The following is a 22523-nucleotide window of genomic DNA, read 5'->3' as shown; positions in this document are numbered from 1 at the left end:
CTAAAATTCACCAAGGGGCTGATAAAAACGTGTCTTTACTGTATGGGGAAGTAAACAACTAAAATCGCGAGCAAAATGTTTCATTCGCTTGAGTGCACTTAATCAAATTCATTTCAAATATACCATGGATTGAGACTAAAACTAAGGACATTTCGAGTAAAGTTAAGGACGCTTTCTCAAAGAATCGAAATTAAGCAAATGTCCTTTAAACGCTTGGTAACGCTAGATATGAGAATAATTACTCGACAAACATATGATTGGAGCTCAAAAGCCAACTGTCAAAATTCACTTCGGCTATAAATTCCGGACGAACCGTAGATCGCCCAGCACAGTTGTTGGTAGCAAACAAAAGCCAAATGCCAAAATTCACTTCGAGGAGAAATTCTAGAGAAACCGTTATTACCCAAGCACGGTACATAGCAGTCAACGAAACAGAAAACATTTCTCTATTATTTGCTACTAACGGCTGCGCTAATGTAATAATAAATGCGAATAAAGAGTTAGCCAATTATTTTGAAACAGAACTTTTAAAAATGTAGAAGAATAACGAAATTCTGTTACCGTGCTTTCACAACCGTCGAAGCTTCAAATTAACCAATGATTGTGACTCCAGGTCAGTCGACCGTTTCAATAGTAAATCACGGTAGCAGATCAACTGGAATCCGCGACATATTAATAATCATTAGAATAAATGTTAATAAATAAAACTACTTCAAAAACTTTTATCCTTGTCATTAAGAAAAATGGGCATGTCGTGATTTTCAAGTTTGTTCCTCTATTTTATTTTCTAACATCGCAAGTTGTGTGTAAGCCACATGCATGCACATAAGCCTGTCCAAAACAAAACGATGCTTCGAAAAGTCATGATGATCAACCCTAAAATGAAAAATAAGCATATTTGAAGAACTTTTGTAGAACAAATCAAGCTTCTAAAATAATCTACAGGTTCCGCTGAAGCTATTTATAAAAAATAACCCTTTTTGAGCGAATTTGTCCTATATAAGCAGTTTTCGCAACTTTTTCAGGGCCCAGATATTTTTTTGAATATTTTTTTATTTTTCTATGAACCTTGAAGAACAAATTATATTATTTTTTACCGCATGGCCAAACATTTTTTTTAAGAAAATACGTGAAAAACTTTCTGGCGGAATAGCAAGCAAACATTTGATCCTTTCGTGTGCCCGGTTTACTCAAACATGGGGATTATAGGCAGTTTAAAGCCGACTGAACGGTAGCGAACGGACAGTAAGTAAAAAAATGTGGCGATGTGGCGTAGCTGCATTAATCAGTGTTCTTTTATTTATTAACAAAATAATTCATGTTGGAGCTCATTTCAATATTTGCTGGCTTAGGCAGGGTTTCCCTAACACAGACGACGGAACTGATATACTGGCATCGTGCAATCGTTTTTAATGCGCTATAAAAAAGTCTCGCTGTATGTGCAGTTGTTCAGTTGCTTTCGGCATTTGTCCAATATAACAAGTAAACCATCCAACGTCTTCCGTGTTCGAGTACCGAAAATTGTCTTTCAATCGACCTTCGTGGGAGGGCAATTTTGTAAAGAATTGTTTGAAATTATTCCATCACTGGATCTCTGCTGCTGCTGTTTCCACCTTTAAACCATTGCTGATCGTTAGAACGTCGTGGGACCTCTGTGAGCGGCAACAATTCATTTTCTCAATATAAACTATTGTTTATACCATACGCATATAGAAAACCGCAAAGCAAGTTCATGAAGATTTGTGAAAAACGGATGAAAAAAATGACAATACATGAATCAGAAAATTCCCATGATTACATTCATCAAAATGAAACTTTTTATGAAGGTTCAACTCTGTCTTCCGATTGTACAAAGTATCCATTGCTCTAAAAATGGTGGAGTCTTTCACGATGATCACAAAAATATTTATTGAATAGAAATTCTGCCAAATATCCGGGAAAATTTCCCTTTTCTTCGTCCGTATTTGGAAATTTTCGCTTTCCTCCACAACCTTTCGATGTTTTGGGTGTGCCTACCGGTTTCGGGAACAATAAACTTTTACTAATGGTTAACTTGAGGTGATCGAAACCATCCTTCTTCAACCTGTTGTAGGCTTTCCAACGATCTCTGAAGATTGTGGTACCGTCCTCAATATTTTCCTGGAAGATGGCAATCAATGTTTCGGTACTTCTATGCGGCACTGGCACAAAAAAAATTTGAGCCTCGTTCAATTCCTCCAAAAATCAATTGATCTACAATAATTCGTGCGCAATTGTTTTTACGTTTACCAACTTTGGCCTTGTCTATCTCCACTATCTTGCCTTCACCTCCAATCTTTTCGCAATTTACACTAGATGCCCAGTGCAGATACACCTCCCTCATAAAACTTCGCCAATCAACAACACATTCAGGGTGGCGATTCCTGGAAAAAACCTGGAAAATCAGGGAATTTCAGGGAATTCTATTTGACCTGGAAAAACCTGGAATTTTCAGGGAATTTGTAATCAAATCAGGGAAAAATTTAAACCTGGTGTTGATATTTTTTTTATAAATGCGACTGGAAAGTATTGGCTCAAATATTCAGTTGAACGCACATACTCCCCTCAACACATTTTATACTAGGGAGAATAACAATATTTGATCCATCTCATAATTACAACTTCTCACAACAATGGTTGTATGGGTCATTCCCCGTCAGATTTACAACCAAAATTTGAATTCCTTCGATTTTTTTTCTTGCATTCTTTAGCTAAAAATAATTGACACGTATTTTTTGTTTTGGCTGAATATGATACTTTTTTCAAGTTATTAGATTTTTAACTTTTGAAGTTTATAAAATGGAACATTTTTCAATCACTGATAACTCGGAAAGTATTTGATGCATGGGAAAAAATGATTTACAAAAAGTTGTTTTTGCATGGGCTTACCGAAAAAAAACATAAAAAATATTTTTTGTTATATAACTTATGAAATCTGCAATTATTATAAACAAATTGATTTTTTTAAATTTGGGCCGATTTTAAATATTAAGAATCATGTTTAATTCTTTTTTGTGAAAAAATCTGGAGTGGATATCAGAATACTATGCGAGATATTACAGTATAAACTGAAAACAAGCCAATTTTACACTAAACGACCTGTTATAATTGTATTATCTCGTGAAGTACTTGGAGATCCATTCCGAAATTTCTACCGAATCTTTGCAATATAATTATAAATGATTTCAAAAATAATAACAAAATGTTTTTGGCTCAACTTAAAAAAAAATTTGCTGCTAGTATTTGCAGAATACATAAGTTACATAGCAAAAACAAAGATGCATTGCAAAAACAATTTCGGTGAGCTCATGCGAAAAGGCATATTTTATTATTTAATATTTTTTATACAAATTGAATATTTTTTGAGTAGAAGATTCTTTGATTTCAGCGGATACTGAGTAGGTGTAATTGCCTACGGGTCGGCTACCCCCTTTTTGGCCTTTCATACAGTGGTATGCTGAATGCAGAATTGTAACGAAATTTGAGCGTACTGTTAAGTGGAGCCGCATGCAGAGCAAGACTCGAGCTAGGATGGTAGCTACCAACATACATACATACAAATTGAATAGTTTCTGAGTTATCAGTGATTGAAAAATGTTCAATTCAATAAAATTCGATACTTTACAAACTCATAAATTGAAAAAATAATCGTATTCATCAAAAACAAAACTTAGTGCGAACAATTTTCAGCTAAAGATCGCAAAAAAAAATTGTTTGTAAATCTGACGTGGACTGACTCATATATAATATTTAATACGGATGCCAAATTGATTTATCGACGGCCTTGTTGTGATTCTTCTGACTCTGTAAGGTAAATACATATAAGTACGCTTGGTGTGCACAGGCCGTTTACTTTAACACGGCTCAATGCATTAGCTTGGCCGAATTGTGGGTATTTTTTTATGTTTACAAATTGTAGACGAAAAAGATGGGTCAATAATGTTAGAGATACAGAGTGGTAGAGTAATTATGCCTATTAAATCGAACATATTGTTGATAATCTAGTTGCATTTCCAAAATAATAAAGCAATAAATTCATTAAAAAAATTGCCGATTCTTGAAATAAGTCTTCATGACCGTATAACAGTAAATCGCATTGTAGCTGATCTCTTGTTTTGCGGCAGCTTATTTTTTGCTTATATGACCAATTTTGGGGTTTGTAATCAACTAATTCTCAACGGTGTAAACTTGTTTTATTCAAGTTCTTTCAAGTACTAGCCATCGAGTTAATTCTAAGCGCAACCCAAGTAACCATAAGCATTAAGCCATTGCACTATATTGGCTATACATTTGCACTAATGTTGCATTGAAACTCCATTACAGCATTAACAACGCAATAAAGCTCTTTATTAGCATCAATAATGCATAACTGCACAGCCGACATATAGCATTATAGCTTGCTCTATATGCGTATATAAAGCTGATATAACGCGTACATGCTTCAAGCATCTTTAAAGCATGTAAACTTTACAAGTGCATTTAATGCCATTATAGAGCATATAAAAAGCTGATATAATGCTATTGTAATGCTGTGTGTTTATTTGTTTGGCAACTCTTCTTGAAGATTATATTCGGCATATTTCATTTCAATCGAACATATGCAATATAGTCCAGGAAGCAAACGCAGCGCACTTACCGTGAAGGACGAGGCAAGGTACCTCAGTTCGAGACTTACTAAAGGTAATTTTCGTAAACATTCATATCATGTGAGAACGAAAACCCATTAAGGATATTCATTACAATGCATTAGAACAGACTCAATTACGGTTTTAAACAGAATATTTTATTTTAATTTTTTTTCCTTTTTGCTCATCATACCGAAAGGAAACATAAGAAATGGTTTTAAAACCATGGCGGACAATGACAACCAACTGAATCTTTTTAATTGCATTAGTAGTGCCAATATAAGGCTTTCAAATTTGACATTTGTACGCTTTTGCTATATAATAGCATTAGTACTGCAGAAACGAGCTGTCAATCTCCGCACAGTAATAGCACTATATTTTGCCTTTTCTGGCATAATATCAGCATTAAATAAGTATTTAGGGCTTCACGGCTTTTTAGAACAGCTTTATATGTAGATCTAAAGCAGATATTAGGCTACGTTATAATGCTTATTGGTTACTTGGGAACTCAATTCCACTCGCTTTAAGTGCTAGTCCATAGCGACATTAGGTAACGCACAGCTTTCATACTGTTTTTTGTCTGCAGCTGAAGTCATTTGTCTGCTCCGCTCACTGACAGACAGAATTATTAAGCAACTAAATGAAGTTGTGAAGACCGCTCCGGGGTCAAAATATCAGATAGTCCCATGACGATTGTTAACAATCTCTGTGGCAAACCCATGAATTTTGACATCCATATTGCTAGGATTCTTTGAAATTTACAAATAGTATTTCAAAGCTGGGACACACCTCCAGGACCGGTTGTCCGGAAACAAGATCTCATACAATTCCTTACAACAGGTTTAAAAAAGTAGATGACTTCCTGATTCCAAACTATCTACAAATATTTGAATAAGTTTAAAATTATAATAGTAATGACCATTACCCTGTCAGTCTGCTATGCGGTAGAAACGACCAAAATGTTCCCCTCAGGCCCATTTAATACATCTTCAATTTTACCTCACTAAAATTTATGCCTAGTGATGTACTATGATGTCACCAAGTTTCAGGTTCTAGTTATGGAAAGCAAATTGTAATTTTAAATGAAATCTGGAAATGTACTAGCGTACTATGTCGTTACCTAACGGTTAAACACTCAACTCCGCTTAAAAATTCAACGTTTTCGATATGGGTTTCCGTATATAACAGAACTGTATGAAGATGACTTTCGCAAGCTCCAGTTTCAATATCACCTTCCTCTAACAGATACGACAATATTTAAAATCAACAAATCGTGTATTTAACCGAAGTTCGCCTCCCTTTTGCTGCGAAGCTTCACTCATCTCACAACGTGCTGCTATTGCCAGATTGCATTAAAAATCGCTTTATTTATTTATTTGTTTGTATTTATTATATTCCAAGATAGAATTTCCAACTAACCTTTTCACTGCCGTTCAACGCATAATTGTCTTATGTATAGAGGGAATCTCATAGAACATGAGACGAATACGATCTCAACGGCAGTTTAGAAGGTACTTAATTTCTGAAATGACGAATTGGTGGGAAATGTCCAAGTTTTGTAATCCATTGCCACACAGGAAACATTGGTAGAATATCCACGTTACAATTTTCGAAGAAGTGTTTAGCCCATATTCTGCCTATCACTATAAGTCGAAATAATCAATACCTTCAATGACTTCGTTCCTTGATGCTTCGAATTATGCACAAACACATTTGACGTTTTTATTTTATTATTATTATTTTTTTATTAGTGTACGAACAGAATGTTTGTCTCACTATCGAATCCATTTGGTCGTTTCTTAAGATTGTATTGTGCATTTCCTTTATATGTAGCTGATGGCAATTGAGTATTAGACGTTTTGGAAACAGTGTGAACAGAGCTTGCCGATTAGCCAAGCTTTTTAGAACTATTCCAATGAGATATCTTTTGATTTCCGTTTGGACCGCACATATTATTTCTAATACGCATTTCTTTCGACCCATTTTTGAAAGCGCATTTAACATGTCAACGAATTATGTATTTTTAGATAAAAAAGACATGCGTCCATATTTGTGAAAAATATTTCATTTTTGGTTGATTACATCAAGAGATCTATGTGTTTTTAGGTTTCCATATTTTGTCGCGAACAAACTTTACATTGAAAATTGACGTAAGAATGCGTTACGACCACCTTCAAGGGTATTTGGAAGATGATAGAGTATGTTAAAACGGTGCCGCGCATATGACCCACTGAATGAGCAGCCGCTGTTGCCCAAAGACAATTTGCTAGCTTTTCAAAGCAGCGTGCACTCAGTGCACCTGCGCGACTGCCAGAAGGTTAACGGAAGATCCCAGACTCATCACCATTTCCACACAGACTAAAATACATAACACTATGAGGAAATTCATACCTAAAATGTCAATCCGCTAATTTTTCCAGAACACTAGCTCCTCCTTTTATACACGGTCCCATACACTCATTTGCTTGTCGGTCATCCCTCGGGCCTGGTAACAATTTTTCACTAGTGGTCTATCCTCAGCTTACTTGTGCACATGCCAGAGGCGGCCTTTTCGCAAGTACGACCACAGCCCCAACCAAAACTATATTTAAAATAACCGTTAGATTAGGCGAAGCATTGTTTTCGAGTGTTATTGCTGTTGGTGTGCTGTGATTCCCATAAGCACCACGATGAGTATGCAATGCATTGATCCAAGATTCGTCACAATCAGGCCTCTAGAAAACATATTTTTATTTAAAATTTTAGAGGATGAAACTTGTTTAGATTTGAAAATATTTAATTTACATGGCAGTTAAAAGACCAAAAGTAATTTAATTGAAATGGAAGATACAAAAGGTTTAAAACTAACTAAAAATGTAAAAATGGTGTAAGCTCAAACGATAGACATTAAAAAATGTGAATTTAATTTGATTTGTTTGAGCACTCTGGAATTTTTTTAAAAAGGTCTGGAAAAACCTGGAAAATCAGGGAATTTCATTTTCAGAAATGAGTCGACACCCTGACATTGGCGGGCAAGACCTACCTCGCGTTCCAAAAAAACGGTTTCAGAGCTTACCCCGATGATTTCCCATATCACGAATCTACAAATATTACGGAAATAAATGTGAGATCCGAAAAAAAGGTATTTCTACGAATGCCCTGTTTGAAATTACAGATTGCCTTTTTTTGTTTTTACCTCGAAGGGCGGTTTCTGGCATCGGAAGTATTCCGATTGTGCACCAGTTACCGACAACTTTTCCCAAATAGTTAATTGAACTCCACAATTCTCACACATTTTTTCATTCAGCAAGCAACCATGTTCATATAGAAATTTGATCTCGTCATTTTCCATTACAAATATTTTTTCTGTATCCAACTTGGCACCAACTGCACTGCCTGTAATCGTAAGTCAGTCCCATGTAGATAGGGAATAGAACATGGAGCTGACGAGCGGTTATGGGCAGTGCACGCACTTAGATCGTCCGTCACATTTATACAAAATAACAAAATGATTGATTAATGTGGTTACACCACGTCGCTTTCTAGCGCACTGTCCGACTTCGCTGCCGCTTAGCCGGCTTTAAACTAGCTATAGCCCCCATGTTTGAGTAAACCGGGCAAACGAAAGGATCATAGGTTTGCTTGCGATTCCGCCGACATTTCATAAGCGAAAGGAAAGGAGGAGGAAGTAGAATTAGACGGGTGGGAAAAATAACAGCACACAAACAAACAGCAAGTAAGTTAAACTCACAAGTAGTTAAAATCACCTGCGAATAAGTCTAATGCTCTGTGGTACATTGGACGAAAGCTTTAGTATGTCTGAGTTTCAGTCGTCCAAACACGCTGTCGTCTACGTAAAGACGGTAGAAAACTCGAAGTTGCATAGTCATATTTCTTGAAATCTGTGCGCAACCTATATAAAAATGTGTTAAGAAAAACTTACAAATTTGTTTCAAAACCAAGAAGTGGAGACCTTTTTTTAGTTTTTTCTCGAGGCCAAAAATGAGAAATCTGTGCTAGTTTGTGCATGATAACCGAAAATTGTGTGAATATGTGCATTAAAACAGAAAACTTTGAAAATCTGCGCAGTTTTAAAAATCTGTGTATAGCATTGAAAATCTGTGAAACACCTCCGTTCCGTAGTCGGATTCACAAAGATCACAAGAAAACGACATAACATGCTAAATAGTTGTCATGTTGTGAATGGCCGAATATCAACCGAAAGAGAATCACCCAGAGTAATGTCGCTGCACTTCTTACCTCTACGCCGGTCGGTGATTGAAAGAGAAGAGGACACGCTTCCTACCTGAATCAACTTGTCGCAGTGATGCCAACCGTAGCGCTCACGATGAGTGTCAGTTCACAGGGTCACCAGCTGAATGTACGATACGATATACACTGAGAAATAAGAGCTCTTTCGAACCCACACATCTACCTTCTCCTCAAAAAAAAAAAAAAAACTTTCCTCTGTAAGTGAATAAGCTCGAATACTTCATTTACACAGGAAACTTGCTCCATTTGTTTGGCATTTTCCTGGAACCTAAATAATCGTGTATGCCTGTACGAATAATTCACCTTGCCATTATACCCCTCGCTGATGATTAGATCTTTTATTTGGAACAGCTCTATCGGAATTTTGCTGCAAAGCTCTATTACTTACTGCGACATCTACATACTAATGGCACAAGGCAGAGAGGATATTCATCAGGGAAGCCAGATATATTTTTTTCGATGTCTTTACACATCTGATTAAAAAAAAATGGCTTTGGCTTTAAGGACCAAAATCTCGGCATCATTGTTGCGTTTGAGTAAGAGTTCTGCCAGAAACCAACCAGATTTCCTGAGACACTAAATGGGTGTCTTCAAAATGTAAAGAATGTCTACTTGTTATTTCACATGTCTTTACATATGGCATCCCCGCACATATTTTTCGTAACTGTGGTCGAATCATTTGATTTGAAAACACACAAACCAATGACGAATAATGGACTTGGAGAGTGATAGATTTAATTTGGGAGCAATGATGGTATTTTTGTTGTTGTCAGACTTGAATTAAATATTGGGAAACTTCGCGAATGAGTGAACGGTGCTTCTGGGGTGATGTTCATAATCGACTTAGTATTGTGATTATCACTGGAAATTAGCAAAAATAGCGAAAAGACAAGATCGCGACAAGATTGCGAAACCGCCATTTTTAAGATTTAACCTTTTCAATTCTGCAATGTTACAAAAATATAATTTGAATTGATTCCGTCGCATGCTAATCTTCGGTGAAAAGCACAATAATTGTTTGAATATGGCATATTTAATCAATCAATAAAGGCATGTCAAATTTATTTTGAATGATAATTTGATCTCATTTTTAGGGAACTTTACGCTCTACGAGGTACATCTTGAATCTTAATCTTGAAAATGCTTTCCTTTCAGTTTTTTCATAAGCAATTGCTAACATTTACAAAAAAAAATACTAGAATTGCATAAACCCTTAAAATTTTCTACCAATACGACAGTTTCTATGCAAATTAATATCGCAATGCATGCCGCGCCCTCTGTGTGTGTGTTCTGTGCAAAAAAACGCCAATGAAAGAGAATAAAGTAAATAAAGTGACAAAGCGGCTGTCAACAAATTTGGTTATACATTTTTATTTGAAATTTGTTGTACACAAGTGCCTTATCCTTTTGATTTGAGCAGCGCCTGAGTTTTTTTAAGTATTACTCGTCTTTTACAGTCCGGATGAAGTCGTTCAGGAAGACAGGTATTTTTCTGTCACGATTCGGTCGTTTTGTAAAAGCTGTAGGTGTAGTATCAGTGTTCGAAATATCGGTGCTCACAGATGACTTTTGCTTTTGTATGTTTCGCCACGGGCCAATCTTTTTAGTCTGTGAGACATGTCGCTTTGCTATTTTGCCACTACCGTCATTGAGGACAAGACTTCCATTTCGTTCTTCAATTACTGTGTATCTTGTTGGTGAGAAACGATGATCGCCTTTCAAACGGTTTTGGCGTTCAATCACCACTTCATCCCCCGGTTTAACTCTACACTTTTGTGCGCCCCGTCTTGCATCTTCTCGCAGCTTTCCTGCTAGCTTTATCTCACGATCACGGCGTTCTAATTCGTGTTCATCAAAACTGGACTTATCATGGGTAAGTAAGGGTAACCCTCGCTTGATCTTACGACCATACATTACTTCCTCGGGTGGTATGTTAGTCACGCTGTGTTCAGCAGCGTTGTGTGCGTTAACTGCACTTTGTAGCTCCTCGATATAGTTGGTGTTATTCGCAGTTGCAGTGGCCATAGCTTTATTTACCAATTTCATACAGCTTTCGGCTAACCCGTTCTGCTGCGGGAAAAGAGGGGTCGAAAAGGAAAGCCTTATATCTCGATGTTTACAATATTCTGCAAAATCTGCGCTACTGAACGGTGGTCCATTGTCTGTCCTTATAGTTTTTGGATATCCTTCCTTTTCGAATACACCATCAAGAACTTTCTGTACACATTCAAATTTCGTAGATTTCACAGGCCGTGCCATGATGAACCTCGATCTATAGTCGACTATAACAAGGATTAAAACACCTCCAAACTTTGCATAAGGACCATTAAAATCTAATGCTATTGATTCCCAGGCCGTCTTTGGAGCAAATATTCGCTCCATTGGTGTAGGCTTCTCTGGTCTCCCGCTAATGCAGCATGTTCTACAAGATTCCACCCATTTCGATATATCGCCAGGCATACCGGGCCACCAAACACGCTGCCGCATGATGCTTTTCATCTTCGCAACCGATGGATGCCCCTCGTGTGCTACTTCTAGAGCTCGAACATGGAGTGCTCTAGGTACTATGGCGCATCCAGTCTTAACGATAATTCCATTTTGGACAGTCAAATCTTTCTTTACCGCATGATATTTCTGCAGGTCTTTGGGCCAAACGCCTGATTCAAGTGCACTGATTACTTGTAATAATGTTTCATCCTCTTCGGTAGCGCATTTGATGTCAGTTTCCGTTAGGAATTCAACAGCATTCGCTTCTAGTACTGCTATCTCCCAAGGACTAGCTTCTTCGTCAAAGGGCGCATCTTCCCCGAGGTAGAGTCGCGATGATGAATCCGCAATGTTATCTATTCCACGGATATATTCGACGTTGTAGTTATACGGGCTCAACCTCAGTGCCCATCCATCGGCACGTGTTAGTGCTCTTTTCGACTCTTCTCGTGACCGGTTTAAAATAAAAGTGACCCCCTGGGCGTCGGTACGAAGCGTGAAGTGTCTACCGAGTAGGAAGTATGAAAAATGTTCCACTGCCCATACCGCGCCTAAGGCTTCTCTTTGATTTTGTGGGTACCTCTTCTCTGTAGGGGTAAGGGACTTGGAGGCAAAACTTATAATCCTCCGCGTTTGCTTTGTACTCTCTTGTACCAACACAGCACCTAAAGCTACTGGGGAGGCATCAGTGTATAGGATCGTTTTATCACTTTCGGTAAAAAAAACCCAAAGAAAGCGTGCTGTCTATGATTCGCTGCTTAATTAACATAAACGCTTCCTTTTGTTCCGGTCCCCATAACCATGTCTTTGATGTAGTCGTGGCCCATAAGGGGTTCGAGATCTTCGCAAAATTCTCAAGATATGGACTGAGAAATGATGCCAGTCCTAGAAAGCTGCGAAGCTCTGACAGAGTAGTCGGCTCTCTAAAAGTGCGTACGCTTTTGATCTTTTCGTGGTCTATGTGGAAACCTTCAGCATCAAGTTCATGGCCCAAAAACTTGATCCTAGTTTGGTCGAATTCGCACTTAGTAGTATTTAACGTCAAATTGTTTTCCTTCAGAATCTGCAACACCGTGGTAACAGTTGCTCGTAAAGCTTCTAGCGTTTCAGCGAAGATGAGAATGTCGTCGATGAATACTATTATGTTATCGACATCTTTCAGGATCCGAACCATCTCACGCTGAAAGATCTCTGGCGCGCAATTTACACCGAACATGAGACGGGTGAATCTATACATGCCGTCCTCGGCCAAAAAGGTAGTCAAAACTCGGGACTCTTCAGATAGCTCAAGGTGATAGAAAGCATTACTTAAGTCAAGTTTCGAAAAATACCTAGCACCGTGAAGTTTTACCCTCATTTCGTCGAGCAATGGGAGTCTATAATATTCCCGATTGATGGCACGGTTAGGGGCACGCATATTGACTACAAGCCTGAAATCGTTGTTGCCCTTGGCCACTGCGGACATACCACTAATCCAATTCGGAGCGGATGTGGCCTTTTCTATTATACCCCGTCTTTCCATTTCCTGTAATCTCTGTCGTGCAGCTTCCCTATAATGAACAGGTCGTGGTTTCAAGGGAGAAAAAAAAAATCTATTAAACTATTTGACTTAAACGCGATAACGTGATTTTTATTTTTTTCTTTTAAAAACGCAGTATGAATGGGTTTTCAAACTCACCGGTATGCAGCTGGTACATTATAATAAGCGCTTTTAGTTGGTGGAACATCTTTGTTAACACTGAACTTCACCTTCACCCCTGGCATTATCGGAAAAATTCCGTCATCTTCGCAGTGGTTAATATCCTTTTTAATGTGTAGCAACCCCATGTCGCTGGCCGTAGACCGTCCAAGGAGAGATCTTGCCCCCCTGGTAACGACGTGAAATACTGCAAAATTCGTGGATTCTGATAAGCTTGACGATGCTATAATGCTTGCTTTGAAGGTGCAATCGATGGTCATTGGTTCACGTGTTCCATAAGCATGCAGTCTACTACTCGATTTACCACTTATCATTTCGAGCGTTGCTATGCCTAATTCGGACTCTCGTTCCAAATGCTCCCAATCTCTCCCACCAATAACATTTACATCTGCACCAGAATCGATTAAAAAGCGTATGGGACTGGACGACCCCACCGAACAGTTAACCAATACATCCTCTAAGGAGAGAGCATTGGCTTCCTATGGGAAATGAGAATGGGTATTATGATTGAGGTAAGAAGAAAAATATAACCTACATCCGTTTCATTTTGTTTAATATCTATTTTTAATTATTTTAATCATGGATTAATCATTCATTACCTGCTTGTTTTCGTACGTATCTTCACCTGAGAATGTGGACCTTTCAATGGGTTTGTCGTTTCGCTCATTCTGCATGGAATTTACTTGCTTCTGTCGGCAGGCTGCTACAAAATGTCCGCGCTTGCCGCATCGGTTGCAATTACGGCTTAACGCTGGACATTGCCCGTTGCGGTGGCTGAGCAGGTAGCACCGCGTACATCGGGGGCGCTGTACTCGATACCGTTGATTTAATTCGTGACTTTGTTGTCGCTTGATTGGTGGCTCGTCGATACGGTTACTCGCATTCGGGCGCTTGCGATTGCTTCGGTCGTATGATGAATATAGATTTCCCCTTCTGACTTCGAATATGTTTGGGCCTTCCTGTTGACGTGTTTCGGCTTCGAATGCCTCATCCCTCGTTGCTGACTGTACGATAAAGTTCGTTTCGTAACCGTAGGTTCGTGCTTGCTTAACCAGTTCCCGGTTTCTTAATCCACTTAGCAATTGCGCTCGTACAAATCGATCTTCGTCGTCTACGCTATAGTTGCACGAACGTACTTTACACATTAACCGCGCGTGGAAAGTGACTGCTGCTTCCCCGTTTTCTTGCTTCATCCTTGAAAAAGCCTCGTGCTCGGCTGCGGTATCGGTCATCGAGCGAAAATAATTTTTGATGTTTGTGACGAAAGTCTTATAACACTCCGGGTTAGTCAAACTTGGACGAAGCTTAGCGGCTTTAATAATTTCCTGCAGCTCGTTACCCATAGAGAGGAATAACAACTGTGTTCTTTTAGCAGGGTCACTTACGTTGCTAAGAGAAGCGGCTATTTCGAAGTTCTCGATGTATCGATTCCACTCCTCCCACATTTTGTTGGCGGCAATGCCAGTCGGGAACGGTTTTATGTGGTCCCAGCGGATACTGGAGGAGTTACTTCCGCTGACGTTTGCGCACGAGCTTACATTATTCCAACTGTTGTCGGCATTATCGTTCGTCGTTGGTCTGGGGTTGGGTTGGAAACGACTCAAAGCTTCGTTTATACCCGAAATCATTTGTTCCATCCGTTCGATCCGTTCGGTATTGCTTGCGTGTTGCACTGCATCATGACTCAGATGTTTTATTGAGTCGGCTTCAGGAATCAAACGAACGTTTGACGTAGAGTTCGATGGATTGTCGTAAGAACTGGATGTTATATTATTCGGGTCTGGGATATCTTCAACGTCGCCGACATCGATGTCGGAACCATCGCACTCACTATCGGAATGGCTACCACTGGTACTGCCACTGCTGGAAGCGTTCGAAGTAACTGGAAGCGTCACCTCATTGCTGGGTTGGTCTACTACTTCTTCCGCGATCGAGTTATCGTCTACACAGGCCGAAATACCGGCCAATCGGACATATTTTCCATCGTTCGCCATTCTACCAACTCTGTTAGCTCTGTATGCTTACTGTTAGTATATCGTTATCTGTAATAATAATCATTACAAACATCTTAGTTATTTTTCATAAATGATTCTGTATTGTAAGGACTGGTAAAATATATAAAACAATTTCGTAATTTTGTTTGGCTCTGTGCCAGATATAGCCTGTGCATTCATTATTAATTTATTTAATATGCGCGATCTTGTCGATCCGCCATGATCCTTTTTCCTTTGCGCGATCTTCGTGATCCGCTTTTTTTAATGCGCGACACATATCCGCTTCTTCCTAGTGCGGCTATCTGGCTCGCCCTCTTAAGTGCGCGACCTTGCCGGTCCGCTTATTCAATATAGCTTTGCATTTCTTTGTATCTGCGCGACCTTCCTGGTCCGCTCTGCTATGCGCGATTCTATCAATCCGCTTTCCAAATCATTTTAATTTTAGGATCCGCACGAAAACGTGGCATCCGCCATCTTTTTTTTTTTTTTTTGCGAAATGATTGGTTGTGGTTTCTATTGGACAACTTTTTTTTCTTTTTTTTTTTTCTTCTGGGTGATTCTCTTTCGTAACCGATATTGTTTTTTTTATAATGAGGCACAGGTTCTGATTTTGTGTTGCGGTAAACTATTTTGCAACACCTGGCAAAGGATCGCCATTGTGAATGGCCGAATATCAACCGAAAGAGAATCACCCAGAGTAATGTCGCTGCACTTCTTACCTCTACGCCGGTCGGTGATTGAAAGAGAAGAGGACACGCTTCCTACCTGAATCAACTTGTCGCAGTGATGCCAACCGTAGCGCTCACGATGAGTGTCAGTTCACAGGGTCACCAGCTGAATGTACGATACGATATACACTGAGAAATAAGAGCTCTTTCGAACCCACACACATGTGATAATTGAGTTTGCAGCGGCCAGTTAAAGCCATGGGCAGCATGTTGCAGTGGAGCTTCGAAAAATAAGATTTTTCGAAATCAACGGGTACGTTTGTTCTAGAAACGTCTATTTGGTGACACGATTTCTCCAAAAATTGCGTCATCAGGCCATTCATTTACAGTAATACCGGAGTGTCCTGGCACCCAGACAACGTAGTGTTGAAAATGCTTAGTTCTTTGGTAGGGTGATGTGCCTATTATGGCAGTAGAGCCTATTGTGACCCTATTTCGTACCCCTTGGTTTCGAACCAAGCATATGAGATAATAACACTATCGATTTGGCTAAAACAGGTGAGAAAAAATAAGCTCAAGTTTTATTCTTTATTTGTTGTGCACATATGTATTTAGAACTATCCTCTAAATCCAACTTTTAATTAAAACAAAATCACCTTATTGAAATATCTACTAATCCGCCTCACTCACGTAGTGAACCGAAACTGGATGCAACGGCGCTTAGCAAAATAAACTTTTACGAGCCAGCATTTACCGCCTCATATCTCGTTGTTCCAGCACAAATATACTAAATATTGCACTGATACATACCTTTATTTTAGCTGGAGAACCTTTTTACGATAATTTCACTTTAAAATCACTCGTCAAACACTAGAATAGGCCTAGTGTTATAATAGGATAAAACTAAATACGGGGGTTCCTATTATTGGCATGTTTTGCTGATACACTACCACAATCAAAACCAACTTTTTGTATCCATCATACAGAAAAGAATCACCAGTGCGGCCAAACCAAAACATGAACTTGTAAATATAATGTAATGCAATTTCAGGTATAAGTAATCAATTACTTCAAGTTATTCAACTAATTGTTGATTGCAGATATTTTATTTTCATCTGCACATACAATTCGGATCGGGAGAAAGCAATGATGTGCAACTTGTCATTCCAGTTGCTAACCTTCGAATGGTTTTTTTCTGCGTGCGCAATTCTGGGCGCTCTTCTACTAACAGCTGATGAGTTTCATTGATGTGCGTGATGTTTACGTTTGTTTTGATCGGCTGAAAAAAGCAGAATGATTCGTTTTACAAATCACACGTTGGCGTCCATGATCTGGATACGTTAGAATCGACGCAAATGGAATATGAGGCATTGCGTTTCAACTAGATTGTTTTTCGATGAGGTGGAAATTGGCACACCCATGAGGCGATAATTGGATCGTTGAGGTGGGAATAGATTCACAGAATGGAACATTTATTTTCATTTATGCTGAAAATTGAGGCAATTCTGCTAAATAAGCATTATATAGATGTTTAACAAACAGTACACCGATACTTTATTCTGAGAAAGGTTATAGATAATATGGCTTCTTTTAAAGTTGTTCAAAAAATAGTGCGACCCTCTCCCTAATGGTGCCAAAATAGGCTCATCACCCTATGTGTTTGGCACGCGAGCACTAGCTTGGACCGTGATTTGTCTAATGGCGATTACGCTTTAACCCGAAACTGAGTCAGGTTCTAACCCCAACCGCTGTCAGTTCATATATTTTGACAGCAGTTAGGGTTAGAAACTGACTGTCTCGCTTCAAACAAAAACCACATAAGCTAAGCTTAATTCACAGAGAACAGACATCCATGATCGAACAAAAATATGTAAAAAACGTGTGTAAACATTTGAATTAATATACTAAAAACACTAGCGCCGCCACACCAACCTATCCCAACCATCCGTCAAATCGATTCCGGAACCGGTTCGAAATCCTGGATGGATTCTGCATGGAATCTAGCTCAAAGAAAACAACCGATTCCGACTCTATCGGTTGACGCATTTGAGCTGGAATTCATGCTGGAAGTCCGAATCGATTCCGGACTAGTTTGACTGGGTAGAGGAATAACCGCTGTCAATTCTGTCGCACTCAGCCACAAAAAAACATGACGACAGTAGCGCACCTGGTTTAGATATCCAAACTACCTTCGAAACCGTTAGAGATTTTACACAAGTTGAATGCTGAAGATGGACATCTGTTCTCTGTGCTTAATTGTAGCCAGACTATCAGAGCACTACTTTATTTATAACTTTGCCGGACAAGCTCTGTTAAAGGGCCGATTGTAACCCGCACCTAATCGCGAAGATTTCTGCTTGGAATACAGTACAGTATCTACCTAGCAAGTGAGATTGTTCCAATCGCATTTCACGACAGTGGACATACTACTGCAAAGCTCTTATACACAAAAAAAATTAACGATGTCGTGATTTTATACTTACTAATGTAAAAATTGATTACATTTATGGCTCCAGAATTGTATCACTCGTCAAAAAAAGATGTGTACAATTTGATTGTCAGACCGTATTTTACTCTCTACGCACACACACCTATAGAGCAACTGTAATTCTCACACAGTGACGTCACTGAATTATTTTCACCGAATAGCAAAGCTTCACCAAACAAAAACGCTCACTTCACCGCAAAATATGGTTCTATTCCAGGATGAAATTATCCTTTCTACTTAATAGTTTCACCTTACTTCACTTGAACGGTATTCACTGACACTAGGTTTCGAGCTTGGCAGAACTTTTGCAAGAATTTTCACCTCTATCAGCACTTTTTTATGTTGAAAAATTTCTCGTAAAATTTAGCTCCATCTTTACAAGCTGAGCTTCTTTCGATTTGTTACAGACTTGAGGAGAAAAAAGCACATCCAGGGTCGGTGCTTTCCGAGCGTTGCCAGTAAATGATGCCGCATCAGTCGATGAAAAGCTTCGACAAAACGATTTCATTGCGGTCGGTAAAGAAGGACGTTTGTTTTTCGATGGTTTGAAATCGATGAATAGAGCTGTGACTTACAGATTATTATTATAGGCTCTCATATAGCAATAGACTGGCGAGCGTCAAGCCAAAAAAATTGCCAAGATCTGGAACAGAACGAGCATGATGTCATGCAATGCTAATACGAGAACAAACTGATATGATTTATTATTATTACTTAGTTGTTTTTGTCTTTTCCTTTTCGCCATGTGATTTACTTTTACTTTATTGTTGCTTTTTCATTATTTTGGGTTTGATGAACAAATTAGATCGATTTTTTTATATTTTTTAGTTCGTATTGCTCAATCATCAACAAAAATTTTCTATTAAATCATATATTGAACAGGTAATCGAAAGCAACAAAGCCACTTGAGAACTTGCACATTTTTTAAAGATGCCAGTTCAACATGCTATACATTCTACTTGCTAGGTTAAGGTTAGAAGAAACGGAGAACTATTCTAAAACGAAAAAGGAGATTTTCCACGCCGTGTGTTATATCTTCATGAAAATCAATTAGCGTATGTAGAATATTGTTACAGTACTGCTCATTGGTTTTTATGAAGATCTTGTACTGAAAATGATGGTCTAGAACTGCTTTTTTCGTTTTTTGCACCATTCTCCGTTCAACCTTATTTAATTTAATTTACTAAAACTAGTAATTTGTAACCAAAATCAGCAATTTGAAAAACTACTCGATATTTAATAACGAATCGCACATTCTTCAAGAATGAGTTTTGAGATTTTTTTTGTGAAAATAAAATAAAGTTCTAGTTTCATGAAATAGTTTTTTTTTAATTATATGCTTTTATCGGATTATATTGGTTTCTCGATCAATTGAGAATAATACTTTACAAGAAATAATTGGTACCCAAATATATTTTTCCTTTCCAAAAATAACATTGGACATTTACGGTTAATGTTGAATAATTTGAATAGCTCAAATCCTCCTCATCAGATCGAGTCAAAAAAGTGGTTCATCTTGTAGCGATGAAGCGTGAATCATTGCGCCTTCCGGTGATACTCCGGGCTAGTATTTACGTACTGCTGCATGTTGAACAGTGTGCTGCTATTCTTCACCAGATACTTGAGAAAATCCATAATGTGTCCAATCAGCGTTTGAATAGATTTTTCATCCAGTGCGGTAAAAGCCAACATCGATCCCAGTTTCACAAACAGCCGCAACAAATGGAAGGAGCCGTAGATCTTCGCCATCGGTACACCCGGATGGGTCTGTATCATTTCCGCATACTGCGGTCGTTCGAATTTGTATAGCAATTGTGATCCGAGCATCACGTTGAAATACTCGATTATACCGTTGGCGATATCTTGAACAGCATTCTCCTTTGTAGCCGTGGAAGCTTTGCTCGACTTTTTATACTGAACGTAGTTTTCAACAATTTCTTGAACGGTAGTCTTGGCTGGGAGTTCCACCAGCTTGTTCTGTCGAGAAATCGCATCCCAATCATCGACCAGCCATGGTTTCAACTCGTCTGGGATTTTAATTTTAACTTCGACCTTGGATAGAAACTGATCCTCGGATTCAACGTTTGATGACGTAGTGTCACTTCGACCACGCTTCTTTTTTACGGAAGCTGACGATTCCGGGGCATCTTCCGATTTACGTTTTTCTACTGGAGTATCTTTTTCCTCGGATTTTTCCTTGGGTAACGGAACTGGTACTGTAGCCGCAATCTTGGCCGATGAACGGCTGCGACTGGTTGGAGTAGCAGTGGTAGTGCTGGGACTGGGTGCAATTGGCGTGACAGTTCCGGAGATTATCGGAGCTGGTTCTTTCTCCTTAACTACCTCTTTGGAAGGCGTCGAGGCGCGCGAATCGCCGTCTTTGCTGGATCCAGCACTCGTATCAGCTTTTTTAGCTTTCGCATTTGCCTTTTTATTTTTTGCTGCAAGCGACGAATGCAGTTTGGTCACTTCCCGCTGTCGCTGAACATTTGCCTCGTTGTACTTGAGTACACGGTTTTCCGGCACCCATTCGTCCCAGCTACAAAGAAAAACAGGTAGGTGAATAGCAATCTTTGGTAATTGAACGCCCATACATACTTTTTGTTCCATCCAGCGTAATGTATAAAATATTTGACCTGCTTATCTTTCATTACCATACTTTTGAGCAGTTTTGCCTCGTAGATAAGTGGTCCGTGGAAGCAGAGAACTTTCTCACCTACAAACCAAATTTCAAATTACTACATTACATCACCGCTAGTAGAAAACAAAAATAATTACCTTCGGTAAATTTCAGCTTAGGCGGCATGTTTTTAGTGAAAACTGTGAAAATATTCCTTCACTATTATTTCAAGAGTACTTATTCAAAAGGTCCTAAGTAACATTGAGCTCGAACTGAGAAAAACGAGGCTGAAGTTTCATGGTCCAAAAACAAATCCCTATTAGAGAACAAATATGCGTTTTGATGGAACAATTATGCCAATATAGTCTAAGGACTATGATCTTTAGGTAAATAATACTAAAAACATGAAATGTTTAGTGCTAATGTAGTTTGTAAGCGCTTTAGAATGATGCGTCCTTTTGAAAATTATAGGACCTTTCACATAGGTCTTTTTTCGGGCCCAAGAATCATACGACGCTGCACATAAGACTTTTTTCAGCAATGGTAGCTCTTACGACGAATATTGATTTTCTTCAAAGTTTTCGACAAAATGAGCACCGGAACACGAATGTTCTTCTTTACTATGGTAAATAGTTGCACTGGATTTAAAAAAGTATTGCAGAAAAAAAATTACGGGAAACTGTAGTTTATATTAACAAACCATTAGCTGGAAGTGGTTAAAACCAACGAATGGCATGTTACTTTAGAATAAATAAGCTTTCCAATTATCATTTCAAGAGTGCTGATTCAAATGGTCCTTAGTGACAACTGTAAACAAACTGAGTTATTTGCAGCACTGCATGTGATTACAACATAGCTAACGAATACCGAAAACCAGGATTCATTATACCCAGTATTTATCAAAATAACAAGCATTATATAAAAAGTCGCTAAGTTTTCATGATAATATTTTGAAATTTTGCACTTGAGACCTTTTAAATTGAAAGGACCTATGCGCGAAATACTTCGAAACCCCTGCAACTGTTCATAGGCGCAATGCGAAAACGACGCAAGATTCATTTCATTCTATGTTTTTCCCACTGCACATAGGTACCTAGTAAAAACGTCCTAAGCATCAAAATAAAAAAAATATTTTCTTCTGTTCATGCGACTTATTTTCGAAGTTCAATTTAGAAAGGATAATAAATTAAATGATAATTGGAAAGCTTATTTATTCTAAAGTAACATGCCATTCGTTGGTTTTAACCACTTCCAGCTAATGGTTTGTTAATATAAACTACAGTTTCCCGTAATTTTTTTTCTGCAATACTTTTTTAAATCCAGTGCAACTATTTACCATAGTAAAGAAGAACATTCGTGTTCCGGTGCTCATTTTGTCGAAAACTTTGAAGAAAATCAATATTCGTCGTAAGAGCTACCATTGCTGAAAAAAGTCTTATGTGCAGCGTCGTATGATTCTTGGGCCCGAAAAAAGACCTATGTGAAAGGTCCTATAATTTTCAAAAGGACGCATCATTCTAAAGCGCTTACAAACTACATTAGCACTAAACATTTCATGTTTTTAGTATTATTTACCTAAAGATCATAGTCCTTAGACTATATTGGCATAATTGTTCCATCAAAACGCATATTTGTTCTCTAATAGGGATTTGTTTTTGGACCATGAAACTTCA

At 38.4% G+C, this 22523-nt stretch overlaps 3 protein-coding genes across 4 annotated transcripts in view; all 3 read right to left on the bottom strand.

Moving 5' to 3' along the window:
- The window catches only part of LOC131684043 (centrosome-associated zinc finger protein CP190), a 41622-nt gene extending 22997 nt beyond the window's left edge, over positions 1-18625 (bottom strand). The window contains exon 1 of one of the 2 annotated variants that reach the window (XM_058966555.1): positions 18226-18625. The gene's annotated coding sequence lies outside the window, so the exon portion shown is untranslated. The remainder of the gene's footprint in view (positions 1-18225) is intronic. The other variant, XM_058966556.1, reaches the window with a different exon arrangement.
- LOC131680626 (uncharacterized) lies at positions 10335-15744 on the bottom strand. The gene is made up of 5 exons (XM_058961340.1): positions 13680-15744; positions 13060-13559; positions 12149-12931; positions 11517-11886; positions 10335-10964 (listed from the first exon to the last, which is right to left on the bottom strand). The coding sequence occupies exons 1-5, from the start codon at positions 15072-15074 to the stop codon at positions 10335-10337; spliced, it is 3678 nt and encodes a 1225-aa protein (XP_058817323.1). The 5' UTR covers positions 15075-15744.
- Positions 18626-19625: 1000 nt separating the features above from the next.
- LOC131684042 (mortality factor 4-like protein 1) lies at positions 19626-21309 on the bottom strand. Its single transcript, XM_058966553.1, has 3 exons — positions 21009-21309; positions 20829-20946; positions 19626-20769 (listed from the first exon to the last, which is right to left on the bottom strand). The coding sequence occupies exons 1-3, from the start codon at positions 21034-21036 to the stop codon at positions 19767-19769; spliced, it is 1149 nt and encodes a 382-aa protein (XP_058822536.1). The 5' UTR covers positions 21037-21309; the 3' UTR covers positions 19626-19766.
- Positions 21310-22523: the final 1214 nt, after the last annotated feature.

Source organism: Topomyia yanbarensis, chromosome 2 (assembly GCF_030247195.1).
Source record: "Topomyia yanbarensis strain Yona2022 chromosome 2, ASM3024719v1, whole genome shotgun sequence".
Taxonomy (NCBI): domain Eukaryota; kingdom Metazoa; phylum Arthropoda; class Insecta; order Diptera; family Culicidae; genus Topomyia; species Topomyia yanbarensis.
The sequence above is the reverse complement of the archived record's forward strand: the minus strand, read 5'-3'. Positions and strand labels throughout refer to the sequence as shown.

What these genes read in the sequence shown, in the direction of transcription:
- LOC131680626 (XM_058961340.1), bottom strand. Translation starts at nt 15,074, where the DNA reads ATGGCGAACGATGGAAAATATGTCCGATTGGCCGGTATTTCGGCCTGT. An exon ending in ATACGTACGAAAACAAGCAG is followed by an intron (nt 13,560 to 13,679) that starts GTAATGAATGAT and finishes CATTTCCCATAG; the next exon opens with GAAGCCAATGCTCTCTCCTT. An exon ending in GAACAAAAGGAAGCGTTTAT is followed by an intron (nt 11,887 to 12,148) that starts GTTAATTAAGCA and finishes CCTACTCGGTAG; the next exon opens with ACACTTCACGCTTCGTACCG.
- LOC131684042 (XM_058966553.1), bottom strand. Translation starts at nt 21,036, where the DNA reads ATGCCGCCTAAGCTGAAATTTACCGAAG. An exon ending in TAAGCTGAAATTTACCGAAG is followed by an intron (nt 20,947 to 21,008) that starts GTAATTATTTTT and finishes TTTGGTTTGTAG; the next exon opens with GTGAGAAAGTTCTCTGCTTC. An exon ending in TACGCTGGATGGAACAAAAA is followed by an intron (nt 20,770 to 20,828) that starts GTATGTATGGGC and finishes TTTTCTTTGTAG; the next exon opens with CTGGGACGAATGGGTGCCGG.